Below are 18,294 nucleotides of genomic sequence, written 5' to 3'. Positions count from 1 at the left end.
TGTAACAGAGCTGAGGTAAGCTCAAGCTCAAGACTTCAAATAAACATCATTAATAACAGACTTCCAGGAAAGAAGAGCTCACTAATCAAATCATCACCACTCTAAATGCACAATCAAGGCAAGTTAAAGTAGCTCCATTCACAAAGTGGGAGCAATGATTGACAGCTAGTCATCCTGACTGCAGACAATGTCGGGGAGCTGTTCTTCCCAGGAGCCCACAGAGTGGAGGATGCATTTCCTGTCCTGGCTTCTGTGAAGGGCGGCAGGCGGGGGCAATAATCGATAGGAGCTGTAATTCAATCCCTGACCTCCCCAGTGGTGCCTGGGCTGCAGAGGACACGCCATTAGATCCATCACAGTAGTCTGAGTATGCAGCACAACTCTGCAACCTGCCCAGGTCCTCACTTCCACTCTGCAACCTGCCCAGGTCCTCATAACAGTTACAAACACACACAAATCTGGGCCTTTTTAGGCAAATTTAGATAAGCTAGATTTCTCCTGGCTAAATGCTAGGAGGTATTGCTCTGTGTGCTTCCATAATGATGCGAGTAATTTTTGTCAACTTTGTAAATTACAGATTTTCATAAGGAACTTAACCAACAATCATCACCTTCAAGAGTTTCTTTCTCCTCTTCTCTCCACGACACAAGCTGAGCGTGCCGTGAACAAACCCATTTTGCTGAGATTTGCCTACCCAAATCCTGAGAGACAAGTCATTTGCGGAGAGTCGGTCTGAGGTCGGCAGTATAATGTCTCTATGGGATGACGGAGGAGCGCAGAGGAACGCACAGGCAAATTAGAATTAAAATCATCTTAACACATGCACAGAAAGGTCAGCTCATGCCTCATTGTCCATCTTCACAAGGAGCTGGTTTCAACTTCTTCACTTTGGAGGAGCAGGTGATGGGAGAGCTGGTTGGTGGAACAACACCAACGATGATTCATAGCATTTGTCTCCCCAGCTATGACAGGGTTCTCCCCACTAAGTGCACAGTCAGTGCCAAGCTGCACCATTATGGGCCTTCTTTCAGTACTGTTGTAATGCGCAGCATTGGCTAATATCTATTTAAGGAACCCTGTGAATATGTTTGTCCAAGCTGTCTGGATACACAGTACACACCCTAGGCTATTCAAACGAGAAAAATCACATACACATCTTTCATTACAGTAGTACATCCCACCAGTACACACCCATGTTCAGTCTCATTCTCCCAAACACACCCGAATTACAAACGGGAAAACTGCAGCACCCTTTAACCAAATACTTCTCGTAATCAACCCTTCCCTAAAATCCAGATGTACATCCAGCAATCAGATGATGTCATTGTGTGCCTAGAGTGATAAATGACAGAAGGAAGAGAGCAGCACCACCTTAAAAGCCAACTCAGGCCGTGCCAGTTAGCCAACAGAAGGGAGTGGCACACAGCCCTGCAATACGCACGCAGACAAGTGATTCTGAAGCTTGAGGTATACCAACCATAATTACCATGTCTCCACACCTTTCCTTACCACAACTACTGCCAAAATTACATCTCTACCTTCCATTACATAACTCACCATCGTCACCTCTACCACCACCAGGCAGATTTGCAAAGGAGACTTTTCTAATCTTTCGGATGTGTCCTAGTTGGAAAGAAAGAAGGAAAGAAAGAGAAAAAGAACAGTTTTATTCCTGGTTGAAGGGGTGAGTGTGTTAACCTGGACAACCCTACCAGCTCTATACAGAAAATACCTAGGGTAGAGGAGGGAGAGGGCGGTATCTTTGTCCATTCTAAGGAGAAGCAAGTCACCTATTTGTCTTTCAATGTGAATGTCTTTATAGTCAAGCTAAAGCAAAACCTTTCTCCCGTCTTCATGGTTGCCCAAGCCAACCTATCCCTGGCAGTGGCACGAGGCTGTGCAGTAGGTTAGTTTAGCTAGCTGTCAATGTGTAGCTTAGCCCTATCATTAAAGCTCAAGGTGAGTGGCAGTAAGCTGTACAGTAGGTTAGTTTAGCTAGCTGTCAATGTGTAGCTTAGCCCTATCATTAAAGCTCAGGGTGAGTGGCAGTAAGCTGTACACTAGGTTAGTTTAGCTAGCTGTCAATTTGTAGCTTAGCCCTATCATTAAAGCTCAGGGTGAGTGGCAGTAGGCTGTACACTAGGTTAGTTTAGCTAGCTGTCAATGTGTAGCTTAGCCCTATCATTAAAGCTCAGGGTGAGTGGCAGTAAGCTGTACAGTAGGTTAGTTTAGCTAGCTGTCAATGTGTAGCTTAGCCCTATCCTTAAAGCTCAGGGTGAGTGGCAGTAAGCTGTACAGTAGGTTAGTTTAGCTAGCTGTCAATGTGTAGCTTAGCCCTATCATTAAAGCTCAGGGTGAGTGGCAGTAAGCTGTACAGTAGGTTGTTAGTTTAGCTAGCTGTCAATGTGTAGCTTAGCCCTATCCTTAAAGCTCAGGGTGAGTGGCAGTAGGCTGTACAGTAGGTTAGTTTAGCTAGCTGTCAATGTGTAGCTTAGCCCTATCATTAAAGCTCAGGGTGAGTGGCAGTAAGCTGTACAGTAGGTTAGTTTAGCTAGCTGTCAATGTGTAGCTTAGCCCTATCATTAAAGCTCAGGGTGAGTGGCAGTAAGCTGTACAGTAGGTTAGTTTAGCTAGCTGTCAATGTGTAGCTTAGCCCTATCATTAAAGCTCAGGGTGAGTGGCAGTAAGCTGTACAGTAGGTTAGTTTAGCTAGCTGTCAATGTGTAGCTTAGCCCTATCCTTAAAGCTCAGGGTGAGTGGCAGTAAGCTGTACAGTAGGTTAGTTTAGCTAGCTGTCAATGTGTAGCTTAGGCTGCTTAGCCCTATCCTTAAAGCTCAGGGTGAGTGGCAGTAAGCTGTACAGTAGGTTAGTTTAGCTAGCTGTCAATGTGTAGCTTAGCCCTATCCTTAAAGCTCAGGGTGAGTGGCAGTAAGCTGTACAGTAGGTTAGTTTAGCTAGCTGTCAATGTGTAGCTTAGCCCTATCGTTAAAGCTCAGGGTGAGTGGCAGTAAGCTGTACAGTAGGTTAGTTTAGCTAGCTGTCAATGTGTAGCTTAGCCCTATCATTAAAGCTCAGGGTGAGTGGCAGTAAGCTGTACAGTAGGTTAGTTTAGCTAGCTGTCAATGTGTAGCTTAGCCCTATCCTTAAAGCTCAGGGTGAGTGGCAGTAGGCTGTACAGTAGGTTAGTTTAGCTAGCTGTCAATGTGTAGCTTAGCCCTATCCTTAAAGCTCAGGGTGAGTGGAGGAGTAGGAAGCGGTCCGCCATGTTTGAGCCATGAGCAAACAGGGAGCAGGCATGTTCTGACAGGCAGCACTGCAAACAAAGCCATGCTGAGAGACGGACAGTCATCAGCTGCTGAAGAAAACACTGGCTACTAAACAGGAAACGTCCTCAACTCAAGTCATCATTAGAGCCATAAAAAAGCTTCTTTTTTTTTTTTACTTAAAATAAAACTTGTCAATCATTTAACCAGATACATCACGGTAAAACAAGCAGATCAAGTGTTTTTAAAAAGTACTTCCAGATCTCTCCATAAAACATTCTAATCTGAATGTGGAAGCACAGCAGGATTTGCTTTTTGCTCAAGGACAGCTTCTAAATGTGTGCTATACACTCTGTGTTAGTACGGTGCCATCTGTCAAGACAGTAGATGACAGCATGCCACTGATGCCAGCCTCCCAACTTCCAAACACGTCTTCCCATGTTATGAGATAGCTTACTATATGGTCGTCTTCCCATGTTATGAGATAGCTTACTATATGGTCGTCTTCCCAATGTTATGAGATAGCTTACTATATGGTCGCACAATAATGGCTAAAACGCTAATTGCAATGATTGCGGTAGATAATATGATCATGATTAATAATCAAGATTAATAGTCTTGATGATTTTGGGAACTACATTATGGAACTGTCCTTCCTGCTTCAACTATTTTTAAGTCCAGTGGGTGTTTTAAATTAAATCAATATTGTAATGTTAACATATTATTCTGTGATTAATTCTTAAATCTGAAACCTAAAACTCACAATTCATTGCAAATCCCTATGTCTATAATAATAATGGTTTGAGGGTGACAGATGGTGTGGGCTTGCCAACACTAGAGTAAGTTGGGTGTTCACGAACACAGCTGTATTGAAACAAGCTTTTAGGGCTTTTTACATTGCATTTTGATATAAACCAGGGTTAACCCTAAACTAACATGAACGTAACTCTTTTCACACTACAAAAACACCAAGGTTAGCCCTGACTCTGAATTAGCCTTTGGAGAGAGACAATATCGATAACCCAGAGCTACTTGGGCTAAGCAAAAAAAGCAAAATAGCAAATAACACTGGCTGTGTTGTTACACTCACTGTTATTGAGTTATGACTCATTGAGCTTTAAAATGACTGAAATTACTGATGAGTATTGCATCATTAAATCCGAGGATCATAAATGCAATCAATCAAATAAGCAATGGTCTACCTTGATTCTTTGGATTAGATACGTGCTGTTAAAAGCCATAATAATCGCCAACATGTGATTTTCAAAAGCAAGGTTAAGGCAAGCTCTGGCTTGACATTGTTTGTGTGTTTGAGTATAATATGTGTGTGTGAGTGTGTGAGAATGTGTGTGGTGGGGATTGATGGGGGAGATGGCCTAAGCTAACCTTGGGCTAAGTGTTAACATAGGGTTCAAGATAATTCAACCTCATGTTAAATCTATCCTAATAATGCACAGTGACTGTGAAAAGCCCAACTGAGGAGTAACCACTACTATAAGTAGCAAAGCAGCAAAGTTTCAAGAAGTGAGAGTGACCATCGAGTAAGTACGCATGAACACAAAAGCCAAGATAACTCCTGCATCCCTGTGCTGTTCAGTCAGTACCTTTGAGGCGGGTCCGGTTGGAGCGGGCTGGTCTGGCGGAGCTAGTCACCGGGTCTACCGGATCCTCCTCGATGGTCTGCCCCATGGCCAGCAGGCCCAGCCGCTTCATGCGGAGGAGCCGCGGGCCCGTCTCCCTGGGCAACGCTCCCCCATGCTCGATGGGCCCCTCGCCCAAGATGACCGCTGGGACCAAGCTCCTCAGAAACTCCATGTTTAACTAGATTCTCTCTCCTTCACTCTGGTGTGCAGTTCAACAACCTGTGGCGGCCTCATCTCTCACCTCGTCGAGCTGCTGTGTCTACATACAGCATCTACACATTCACTTACTGCAACGGCCCTGTATGTGTGGCCCCTGAGACTACCCTCATTAGACCTGTCCGGCTCTCTCAAGCTTTCTGTCCAGACTAGCTAGCAGTGGACTACAGGTAGCTGTCTATTGTAGCTAGCCTACATGTCAAGAGTGAGAAACTTCCTGAGCTGCAACATTACCTGTCTGCTCGCAGTAGAGAGAGAAAGCAAACAGGCATGGCCCTCTTGATGGGCCGTGATGTAATCGAGAGTGGGCCGGGCCACGTCTGGGTGCCAGGCAGGCAGGCAGGCAGGCAGGCACTATCTGGGGCAGGACTAGAACATGTTCCACAGGAGATAACACACGCCTGGGCCACCAGCCAATCACAACAGAGACGACACCAGCCACACCCTGCTGGCCTGCGTCTCTCGCCAGTCCAACGGGAGGACAAGAGAGGAGGAGAAAGATTGACAGACACCCTGGGAATTAGCTGAGCTTCATGTAGCTAGCTAGTAGCTGCACCGCCTGCATTTTACTGATAGCACTTATCATGGCTGTGTCATGTGTTAGCATGCAACGAATAAAGTAAACACAAACACACACACTCACGCTCGCTCGCTAACTTACTCAAATAACAAGAGCACTCCTCCCTCCTTTTCACTTCTACTTCAATGTGCTGAAGTCTTATGAAGAGAAGGCGAATGAGCTGACAGGGTGTGTGAAGCTGACAGGCTCAGTGAAATGCTGTGATGACAGACTGCTGTGCTTTGCTTGGCTGCACAGCTCGTACCTGCAGCAAATTCAAACTCCTCCAAATATCCTCAGCTGAGGGAGAACTGGGTGAACTGTGCTGACTCTCACAAAAGCTTGCTGCCTAAAGAAATAATCAATTTGCTATTCCCTGGAAGCATGTATAAAAATTAATAGTCCATCCAAGCACAAATATATAGCCAGCCCTCAACATCAATACAAAATTATAATATTCCACAAAATGTTAAGATGACTGCAGGACCAGTGTCCAACACACTGTTAAATTAGGCTACCCTCAAGAAAAGCCTTTTCTGCTGCAGATTCATCAATAATGACAGCTTTCGTCTTGCACCGCAATCAGGAAATTAGGCTATGCCACTAGATGTTGGCAAAAGAATCATGTTTTTAGGTGAAATCACCTACGTGTTCTTCTGTTTTGTCAAGCTGAGCATAGGTTTAGCATGAGGACAATGACTGTTTATGAAACAAACAGGTGAGATGATCCTGCACACACACAAAGTCACGTGGCTTGGTGTGTCTACCAGTGTGCTATTGGACTGTTACTAGGGCAAAGTACAAAACATGGCCACTGATTTATAAACAAAATATAGCTTAAATGCCTTTTTTCTCAAGCATCTTAAGCAATATATCTTTGCAATTTTCCAAGGTCAATGTTAAATTCATGCTGTTAATCAGTGCTGCATTTGACAACTCTACACATGTCTAACTACAGCAGGGATATGACACCTATTTCATAGTAGGGACCACTCCCGTGATGAAGAAAAGGCTTCATCACAAGATGACGGTTATCCAATAAAGTGGTGTTATGTTTCTCATCATGCAGCAAGACCTAACAATGCCAAATGCACTCACAGCAGATACACCAGAAGTGTTTTCAATAGTCTAAATCATTTTATTCAGGCCAACATGTTCGTAGGATCTTGTTGGTGTCTTTAAGATTTTATTATTATTATTATTATTATTATTATTATTATGTTATTATTATTGTTGTTATTATTACTTCTCATCAAATGCTCTAACCAAGTCAAAATTCTGAACTTATCTATACACAAGCTCAGTCAACACCATGCAGGATTTAAAGCAGCTACGAGCAAGATTTTCGATTGTTATTAAACAGTCTAAATGTAATATTGATGCCTCACATCTTACCTCTAATATTAGACGAGACCAACGCAGAGTAGTCTCGCTTGAAAGCCGAGTGAATCGGCGAATGTTGTCTTGATGATTAGTCTGTCTGCGGGCCGGTGTCATCAGGAAGTGAAATGAAACGGTTTGCGGTAGCCACTTCGGCCATAACCACAAAATTAGAAAATTATTTTCAAACAAACTGTTAGAATATAACGAGAGATGTTCGCGAGAGCACAAAGTAGCGAGGGCAGCTGTTTTGGGTCTGTTGCTACGGCCGTAAACTGTTTCACTCTGTCTAGCAACTGTTTACAGCTGCCGTAAACCGTTTCGCTCTGCCTAGCAACAGACCCAAAACAAGAAGGACGGCTTTCCCCTCCTGCTGCCCTCGCTACTTTCTGCTCTCGCGAACATCTCTCGTTATATTCTAACAGTTTGTTTGAAAGTAATTTAGTAATTTTGTGGCTGCCATTTCACTTCCTGATGAAGTGAAGTGATGACACCGGCCCGCAGACAGACATGAGACAGACTAATCATCAAGACAACACTCGCCGATTCACTCTGCTTTCAAGCGAGACTACTCTGTGTTGGTCTCGTCTAATATTAGAGGTAAGATGTGAGGCATCAATATTCAATTTAGACTGTTTAATAACAATCGAAAATCTTGCTCGTAGCTGCTTTAAGCAAGTCTCTCTATATTTGGAGTTGTTTGTTCCCCTTGTGTGATTATTTGAGAGGGGAGCAATATGGATACGGTTCAAAGATGGTGACCCATGGTGGCTAGGACATTTCATTACGGGGCATTCATGTTGTTTTTGTGAATGGGCTAGAAAACTCCCACATTATTCTGTGTATAACGGTATAACGGCTCCCCTGACAACCTACTAATAGTACGGAAAAAGCTCAAGTTCATGTGAAGTCAAAGTTGCATAATGATACAGTATAAATATATATTAAAGATATATTTTGGGTTGATCGGGTCCTTGAGCCAAAGTACCCCATCTCCTTTATTGAAAACTGTTGCTTAGCGTAAAGCTAATGACTAATGAGTGCATAATGTGGTGTGTGTGTGTGTGTGGTCATGTGTGGTCAGAATAACTTTTTAAGGAAGTGCTCACACCCACTGCTGCAGTGTGTGAAAATGTCAGTGAGATGATGTAACTGTTTAAACCCACTGTGAGGGCAAACGCTGCTCACCGTCTCTCTCCTGCACAAGCTGATTTCTGAACATTGTGAATGTGCACAAAGGCATTGTACTCCCATTATCTATTCAGTCCAACTACGCCTCTCCATTACGTCCGTCCAGCACCAAAGCTAGACTGCAGAGTAAGCACAAAGTGGCAGAGTGCGATGAACACAGCCTAGCCAAATAATGGACACAAGTGGCCTTTGGGATAGATGCAGTGCAGCGGTTTTGCAGCAGCCCTGCCCTCTAGAGGCCATTTGGCATAAAGCACTGCCAGCAGCACAAACAAAACACTGAACCCTGCTGGTAAAGGGTTCACCCCAGCTTGCTGGGGGGAAAAAAATCACAAAAATTTCAAGGCAAACCTCACCGCAGGAAGGCTTGTTAGAGGCGTACTCTTGAGTGCTGGGGTTTCAAATGCCCTCACCCCATATATCTCCATGTGATGTAGGCATTTTTGATAGATGGAATGCACTTGTTTTTGTCCCCATAATAGTGTCCCTTCACTAACCGTTTTATGTCAAGTCAAGATAAACTTTTACTGTCCCAGATGGTCGATATTTCTGCAGCAAGTATAAAAAACATGCCACAACATAAAACATATGGCATCACATCACATACACAAACATTAAAAGAAATGTGACAAAAGTAACTAGATCCATGAAAATAAAAAAGAATCATAAATGTTGCCACTGTGAATATGATGGTTTATTAAAAACTAGACCTATGTAGTAGAAATCTGCAGTTATTTTTGAAACTGAAGCTCTATGACCAGAGAAAATTGAGAAAACGCAGTAGAGCGGTGCATCGTGATATGTTCACGGCCCAAAGTAAAGGTAAACTGAGCTCCATACAAAACTGAGACACTGTTTTGTGCCTCAGTGTTTTTCTCGCGAATGCAAGATTCAGACTGAGTATCGCTTCGATACGCAGGATAAATCGCACCCGTTTTCAAAGCCATTATGTGGATAAACTTACCGAGTTAAGAGGTCTATCTACAAGGCCAATAACAACCAGGATTCACAATTTATTGTCATAATCCATTTATAAGCAAAGAAAATGACAGTTTTGTTTTGGATTACAATGTCACAGAAACACCATACTAACTGATATCAGTTGCAGCTGTCCGGTAGAAAAGCTCTGTCGACGCCATTTGAAGACGCCTTGCCAAGATGAACCAAATGATGAAATTACCACTATGTTTATGATGCTTCCCATTCCCTTACATTGAAAATGCATGGCTGCGTGTGTGACTATGTTTCAAACAGTAGCTACACTGTTTCTTTTCATACATCATGTAAAACTACCAAAGTCAGCTTTCAGGTTAAAAAAGTGCCACACAATTAGTGGAGTACCACTGTCCCAAATGTCAGCCCCTCCTCACCACCTATCTTAAGAGCTTTCTCAACCAAAACCATGTCACAGATTAACCTCCATCTGGAGTCTCGCCGCGGAGATAGCAAAGGAGACCTGGATTATTGGGACAATTTCATCCAAGTAAGCATCGCTAATTATTCCAGACTAATTAGGTTGCCAAAGTAGACTGAACAAAATCTAAACCGAACACCAGAGAGAGCGAGAGAAAAAGAGAGAGAGGCAGCCTAGGACAGAAGCTTGTAGGACAGAGTTGCAAGGAGAGAAATGTGCAGGGCTGGTGAAAGACATTGAGGGCTCGACAAAGATGCAGAGAGGCTGAGTTGAGACAGCAGCAGCAGATCCGGGTAAGAGTCCCACTCAGAGTCAGAGAGAGAGAGAGAGCTGAGCTGAGTGATGAGGGAGAGATAGTCATCGCTAGGCCTGAGCACCACAATGGTCAGTGGAGGCAGCTGCCGTGAGCTGGGGCCAGGTCTGCGGTGCGGTCGGGTTAGAACAATACTCCAGCACAGGAGGCCCAGATCCCAATCAGCCCAGGAATGTGGAAGAGGAAGCGCTGCGAACAATGTGCAGCGTTCCTATGCCATTCTGGGTCCCACCCGCCTCTGCCTTGTTCTGCTTTCAAGCATGAGAAAACAGGAAAACTTGTGGGCCGGGGCCTAGAACTCAGAGCCCATTCTCCAATCAGCTGGGGCCTAGTCAGTACACTGTCGGGACTGGTCCGAACAGGCCTGTTGATTAGTGTCTAGAGACTAGAGAGAGTGGCGTCAGTGGAGGACCAAAATGCATGACTCATTAGCCAATGAACAGCCAGGAAGGGGTCTCGCGCTACTTTTGAATGCTAAAATAAAGCTGATAATGTACAATTTGATTAAAAAACAACAACTTTGAAAGTACAGTACAAACTGTCAATTTTGCTGCAACTCGACAGTGCTGCTTAATCCAGGACCTTACTTCCTGGAACTCTTGAGAGTAAAAAACGGGTCCATTGGGGTGAATGGAGATGTCGCAACTCTTCTATATACACGGTTCTGCTGTTGATGACCCTTGAGCATGCACATCCAGTATCTGAACTGAAACGCCCACCATCTGCTTTCAGGAAATAGTTGGAGATGTGCGTTGGGTAAGCTGGACTGCAAAGCAATGCTGTACTGCCCCCTCATGGTGGCACTGCATTATTGGGGCTACAGTCCTGCTTTCCTGTCCAGGGCTATAGTGTGACCAAAATTTAAATTATGCAAACTGGAAATTATTGGAGCTCACTGTGTGCATAAAAGTAACTGTGGTGCGACTTTATTTTAATAACTTCTTTTGAGTGACTCCTGTATCCAAAACTGAAAATAACAATGATTTTATAGCATTGCCTATTTTAAATTGTATATATTCCATGTTTTTTGTGTGCACCTTGAGTTTTGGAGGTTGGGAGCACAAGTGCTACCAAGTAAAGGTAAGCACCATTTCAACAGCATGGTACCTGCTCATCTCGACTCTACTCGCTTTTAGAAGAACCTGTTTGTTTTCCGCTGCAAATAGTGCCCAACCCCCACAACTGGTCGTCATAGCGACACTGCAATGCCACATGAAACTGTCTTTATAACTCTGCTCACACACCTGGACTGCGCCCACCCACAAGACAAGAGGTAAGCTAACCTGGTACTGTAGCTACCGTTAGCAGATGTGTGCGCTCTCTGACCAATCAGTAGTCTAGTCTGCAGTGTTTTTCACGTCACCTTTTGGTATCGCTTCAGCTCGCTTTTGGAACCTATATACCGTAAATTCCGGACTATAAGACGCACCGGTCTATAAGCCGCACCTTCAAAGGTGACTATTTTTTTCTTCTATAAGCCGCACCGGACTATAAGCCGCGGGTGTTTTGATGTTTAATTACCATATGAAAGGCTTCGTGCACAGAGGGGATTGTCGGGAAATAGATGGCTGTTTGGGGAAGCTCCCATTTATTAACATTTCAACAAAACAAAAGTCAGGTCACTAATCCCCAGACAAAATCACACATTGTGGTATTTTTTGTTTTTTTTACAGTGCACACAGTGTCCGCGGTGTGGTGAAAAGAGGGCAAGAGAGGAAATTAAAACAGAAGTGGATTTATAGTTAGAAAGAGTGCTAAAGAAGAGAGAATTCCGTTTTTTATTTTTTTATTTTAGTTACTCACAGTACTATTGACCAGTCCAACTCAAAAGATATTCGGCAGTTTCACTTTGAGCTCTTGTTCCGCCGCTGTCCATCAATGGTTATGACGAGTCTCGCTGGGTACAGTACGCCAAAGCGATATCCATTGACTCGATGATGCTGTTGTATGTTGCGCGTTTCTGTTGCACCAACGCGGACGGTGAGGGGCTTCTTCCCCGCAGCCTGGAGGATGAGTTGACGGTCGGGCCAGCGGAGTAGGCAGATGAAGATGGCCCTCGGTGGCAGGCCGGGGTCTGGACGTGGCCGAGGCGCCCGGTGTGCGGGAGAAAGGAGGAGGAGGAGAAACCGCCACCTCCACAGCCAGCCACCTCACACACCCCAACTGTTTAATAGTGCCCGGCTCGCATGCCTCTCGGTCGGCTGGCCGGACAATATGCACCCCGCTGCAGCAGGCAGCAGCAGCTTCGGGAGGTTTTCTCACTGTGTTCGGGACTTCGGCTCTAACTCGGCCAGATGGCTGGACACGAGTGAAACTCTTCACGGTTGCATTATTTTCTTTAGTGAGTGAGTGGATGGACTTCTGCACGTTTTCAAACTTGTTTTCAAGCTGCTCAAAACCTCTGAGCGATGTCGGACTTAATCGATAGTGTTTCACGGAGTAAAAGTTTAGCCCAAGCGGTGTATCTCCAGCCTCCAGCAGGTGAGTCATTTCCTCATTCATGGCGTGATTGCTTCGTCTTTTTCTTTCTGCTTACCTGTGTTGTGTTATGTTATGTTATGTTATGTTGTTAAAAGAGGGCAAGAGAGGAAATTAAAACAGAAGTGGATTTATAGTTAGAAAGAGTGCTAAAAAAGAGAGATTTTTTTTTTTTTTTGGAAAAAATCCATAGATAAGACGCACCGTTATATAAGCCGCAGGGGGCAAAAAAGGCCAAAAAACGGGAAAAAAGCCGCGGCTTATAGTCCGGAATTTACGGTATATATATTTCCTTATTCTCTGTGACTACAAGTGAAGTTTATTGTTCGGTCATATTACAGAAACGTTTTTTCATCTGTAAATAACACGACAGATGCAAAGGGGGTTAACAAACTCCAGTCCACTCAGACAAAGACATCAAGCTGGTGCTGCCTTGTGCTGAATGAAAGTTGTGAGGCAGCCCACAGGGCACTTGGTTGTCACCACTGAGGAATGTGAGAATGTGACCTGACCGGCCCCTGGGTCAAAATCACACTCTGCTCTGTTCTGCCCAATTACCATTCTGAAGGCTTTCAATCATGCTATGTCCCAGAGAGGCCACAACCATGCACATCACTAAAAACCAGTGTAAGAGAGGAACAAACCAATGCCATGTTAGCTTTGTTTGCAACATTTACAGTTGCTTGCTCAACTAACGTGAAGCAACCACACTAGTCACTGACGTCTTATTTAGCGAGGGAAGTTGACTAAAATCGCATTCGCAACAACTGCATGGGGGACTAGCTGCAAGGGGAAAGATGGCTCCATGCAAATCCAAGCAGCAACACTGTGGGACCTGCCAAAGGTGCAGTCGAGAATGTGAGTGCGTCCCTGTGACGCCATCTTTGCCATGGTGCACCTTCAAGTGCACTGCACCCAGTCAAAGCCCAGGACGTCAAAGATGTCTGGTGCGAACAAGCACACTACGCCAATATTCAAGTGTCAAAAACTCCAGTTCACCTGCTTTGCTCAATGCATGTATGAGAGGCATTAGAGCCAACCCACATTATGCACAACTATTTGCTCAATCGGACATGCAAATGTTTGTTTTTGTTTTACGTTTTGTTTTTTGGGGTGATTTGGGGTGATTGCCCTCTCAATAGAGAGCCAAAGTCAATGTCATTCATTTGTATTTGTTTTGTATCTGTATTTGTTCTTGTTATTTAGTTTGTTTACTGTCTTTATGTATTGTTTCTATGTATTGTAAAGCGTCTTTGAGTTCCCCAGAAAAGCGCTATATAAAACTTATGTATTATTATTATTATTATTAATGTCACATCCTGCTTCAGCATGTGCACCAAGAGATTTCATCCGCCATTTATTTTCCTATAGACATTTCGGAAAATGTCTATAGGAATTGTTTTACTTGGTCAAACCAAACGATTCAGCTATATTTAGAAACAGGAGAGACCATAGAACATTTCACTTGGACCAAAAATAAAAATAAAAAAAACATTGAAAAAAACATGTATCCGCTATTTTGGTCCGAGTGAAATGTTCTATGGTCTCTCCTGTTTCTAAGTAAGTATAGCTGAATCATTTGGTTTGACCAAGTAAAACTATTTTTCTAAGCATTTTACGAAATGTCTATGGGAAAATAAATGGTGGATGAAACCTCTTGGTGCGCATGCTGAAGCAGGAAGTGACGTCACGTCCACTTTGGCTCTCTATTGCAAATCAATCAGGAAGTGCACTTGTGCAATACTGAATGTAACACTGCAGCACCGGTAGGACCTGAATTTGGCCTACAGAAGTAAGACAGTCACAAGACATTGTTTACAAATGAATCACATAAGCCAGCTAGTATTTGTAGAAAGTAGATTAAAGCATTACTTTTAAACTTGTTTCATCTTGCTGCCTATGTTGTGAGAGAAGAACCATGCAGACAGAACAGAATGAGGCCTTCCTCACCTAACAACAGTCAGGCTGGACACACATCTGAGCCCAGGGAGAATTTAACACGGCAGCCAAAAAACTCTGCTGTGCTACTTTTCACAATTCAGCAAAACAACAAATATATTCATTCTCACACTTCTTAGCTCACAGCTCCTGTAAAACCTTAAACAACAGACGGTGTAACAGCACTGGCTAAACCCGTGTGACGTACCTAAAACACACCACACAGTGTAACAGCACTGGCTAAACCCGTGTGACGTACAGTACCTAAAACACACGACACAGTGTAACAGCACTGGCTAAACCCGTGTGACGTAGCTAAAACACAGTGACACCACACAGTGTAACAGCACTGGCTAAACCTGTGTGACATACCTAAAACACAGTGACACCACACAGTGTAACAGCACTGGCTAAACCCGCGTGACGTACCTAAAACACAGTGACACCACACAGTGTAACAGCACTGGCTAAACCCGTGTGACGTACCTAAAACACACCACACAGTGTAACAGCACTGGCTAAACCCGTGTGACGTACCTAAAACACAGTGACACCACACAGTGTAACAGCACTGGCTAAACCCGTGCGATGTACCTAAAACACACGACACAGTGTAACAGCACTGGCTAAACCCGTGTGATGTACCTAAAACACACCACACAGTGTAACAGCACTGGCTAAACCCGTGTGACATACCTAAAACACACCACACAGTGTAACAGCACTGGCTAAACCCGTGTGATGTACCTAAAACACAGTGACACCACACAGTGTAACAGCACTGGCTAAACCCGTGTGACGTACCTAAAACACAGTGACACCACACAGTGTAACAGCACTGGCTAAACCCGTGCGATGTACCTAAAACACACCACACAGTGTAACAGCACTGGCTAAACCCGTGTGACGTACCTAAAACACACCACACAGTGTAACAGCACTGGCTAAACCCGCGTGACGTACCTAAAACACAGTGACACCACACAGTGTAACAGCACTGGCTAAACCCGTGTGACGTACCTAAAACACACCACACAGTGTAACAGCACTGGCTAAACCCGTGTGACGTACCTAAAACACACCACACAGTGTAACAGCACTGGCTAAACCCGTGTGACGTACCTAAAACACACCACACAGTGTAACAGCACTGGCTAAACCCGTGTGACGTACCTAAAACACACCACACAGTGTAACAGCACTGGCTAAACCCGTGTGACGTACCTTAAGGCCATAGAGCAGTTGCTGAACTGGGATGAAGGAGGGGGTCCCACAATGTCACGACACAAGAACCTGAAACACAAAGCAAAGAAATCAGTGATTTTCCAACAGCTGAAGTAGCAGACAGTCAAGTCAAAAAAACCATGGAGGACGCATGTCGTTGCTATTTATCAGAACACAGATCCCCTTTTACCTGAACTTTACTGTGGAGCCGCTCATCTAACTCACTGACAGAACCCTGCAGAGCTGCCAAACTTAAAACTTAAACTGGGTTAAATGTTGCAGCCATGAAAACCTGTTTTCTAATAATAGTGTTGGAGGCTTCTTGTTGACACAAGCAATTGGGTTTTTGAAAGGCAATTAAGACTGTGTGCCAACTGCCAAGTTATGTCCCTCAACAGTCCATCCTCCGTTTGGGAGAGCTTCAGCGCACTGACAGTTTGCTACATCGCAGAATGCCAATCCCTGTCAGCCATTGTGTACTAGGGATGTAAATACCATGTAACCCAGTTTAGATTTTTCTCTAAGTGAATAGCATTTGATTACACTTTCCTGGTGTGTGCAGGTTTATTACAATTTGACAGCACTGATGGCGGAGATGACACTCTGTGCTAGCAAAGATAGGATGCTTTGATTTTAGGTGGTTAGGGACACTAGCTTAAAGGAACACTCCGCCCATTTTTAACCAGCTTTGTATCATTAGAACATCAGTAGTATATCAGAAAACTGTAAACTGTTTTGAAGTCTGTCATTTAATTTGACAGTTATTGAGTGTTAAAGTGTGGACCAGTGACATCACTGGTCCACACTAACTCAAATTAATAACTCATTAACTCAAATCAACTCTCAATAACTGTCAAACTAGATGAATGATGAATAGTTTGACAGTTATTGAGAGTTGATTTGAGTTAATGAGTTATTAATTTGAGTTAGTGTGGACCAGTGATGTCACTGGTCCACACTTTAACACTCAATAACTGTCAAATTAAATGACAGACTTCAAAACCGTTTACAGTTTTCTGATATACTACTGATGTTCTAATGATACAAAGCTGGTTGAAAATGGGCGGAGTGTTCCTTTAATTGACCCACCTTATGTATTTTAGTACCACATCATTTGCACTGTACAGTGTCAAGAAACTAAAATAATTCCATGATTGACTATGTTCATGTTGATTTTTTTTTTAGCATGTGCGTGGTTATCAGAGGAATAATAATACTTTTATGGCAAAGCCTTATCCCAGTTTTAAAATTCAAACAGATTAAGCAGGTATCCATCCAGATAATTGTTACACCTACATCCTTAATTTGGTAGCCGAGAGGACAGACTGTTAAGGTCGGCCTACTTTTGGCTCCAGCCTGCTTTGCTCTGTGCTGGGCCAGGATTAGAACCTCCTCCTGAGCAGAGTCATCATAATCTGAAGATTACCCACTACATCCAAGATGCAGTTACATAAGTGATCAGAGCCTCCAAAACCCACATTTCCAGTGGCTGAAAACAAGGCCTCCATTTAGACAGGTTGTCTCATCTCCAGTCATATAATGTTAATCAGCAGAGTTACTGTCTGTGTCTGCCTTGGAGCAGAATGTAGCTACAAATCCAAATCAATACAAAGGGGTCAAAATAAAGCTGGCATGGGGTGTTTTAACACATTGAATGCCAGCCATGTTTTCATTCCTGTAGGTAAGTTGTGCCAGGGGTGTTTTTGACGATTCTGGCTCATTTTAGAACAGCCGAGGATTCTTTTCTGTTAAGAATTCATGAACATCAATCATCTAAAAATAACTAATAGAATGTGTGCTTTCTCTGTCTAAAAGAGTTAGTTTGCAGAGTTAGTAGTTATGTAGATATTAGCCGTTGAGTACAGCATGGTTTCAGCGTCTGGAAATTTATTCAGAGATAAATGGCTTTTTGTGAAACAGTCACTTTAACCATTCATTTTTGGCATCAGTAAGACCGTCAGACATTCTAAACAATAGTTTTGAACAGTAATTTCCTCCATAACAACAGGAAACACCCCTCTCATTCAAACTCCTCCCTCCGTGTGTCTTCTCCTCCTTCCTCCTAACAGCGGGCGTGTCAGAAGCGCGTTGTGCTGCCTGCCTGTCTGTCTGCGTGCCTGCCTGCCTGCTTGCCTGTGTGCGGGGACGAGTCTGAAATGGATTACTGTAAAATCGCCAAGCCATTTCCTTGAATGGCTTGCTCCGCGGTGTGTGTGTGTGTGTGTGTGTGTGTGTGTGTGTGTGTGTGTGTGTGTGTGTGTGTGTGTGTGTGTGTGTGTGTGTGTGTGTGTGTGTGTGTGTGTGTGTGTTCGCGCGTTGATCCGCGGCTCTGGGGGGAAGAGATCTCTGTCCGTTCTGTGTGTGTGTCCGGGCTTCTGACTGTAAAATCGCCAAGCCATTTCCGCGGGAGGCGGCTGCTTTTGGGTCCCGTGGCGGTGGCTTCTCTCGGTCTCTGTCGCCACTTAGTGGTCGGTAAAATAGATTACACACATGCTCTTGCTCCAAATAGTTATCTCGAAGATGTAAAAGGGGTTGATTGATGTCCCACCGTCAAAAAAAAAAAATGTTTATGTAAGACGAGTTAGCTCGTCCTTGGCACTTAAGCGCTGGATTATGTAAGACGAGTTAGGTCGTCTCTGGCACTTAATGTGTTAAGAAAGAAAAAGAGGTTTTG

At 43.9% G+C, this 18,294-nt stretch overlaps 1 protein-coding gene across 5 annotated transcripts in view; it reads right to left on the bottom strand.

The window, feature by feature from the left end:
- The window catches only part of fryl (furry homolog, like), an 84,983-nt gene that overhangs the window by 61,096 nt on the left and 5,593 nt on the right, over positions 1 to 18,294 (bottom strand). For 3 of the 5 annotated variants that reach the window (XM_083648164.1, XM_083648165.1, XM_083648167.1), the window contains exons 1-2: positions 4,869 to 5,087; positions 1,558 to 1,623 (exon numbers count right to left, since the gene is read on the bottom strand). In XM_083648164.1, coding sequence (XP_083504290.1) covers positions 1,558 to 1,623; positions 4,869 to 5,079 — 277 coding nt within the window. In that variant the 5' untranslated portion in view covers positions 5,080 to 5,087. Of the gene's footprint in view, positions 1 to 1,557; positions 1,624 to 4,868; positions 5,089 to 15,620; positions 15,690 to 18,294 lie in introns of those variants that run through there. The other 2 variants (XM_083648166.1, XM_083648170.1) reach the window with 2 other exon arrangements.

This window comes from Poromitra crassiceps, assembly GCF_964638095.1.
Source record: "Poromitra crassiceps genome assembly, chromosome: 12".
Lineage (NCBI taxonomy): Eukaryota > Metazoa > Chordata > Actinopteri > Beryciformes > Melamphaidae > Poromitra > Poromitra crassiceps.
The sequence above is the reverse complement of the archived record's forward strand: the minus strand, read 5'-3'. Positions and strand labels throughout refer to the sequence as shown.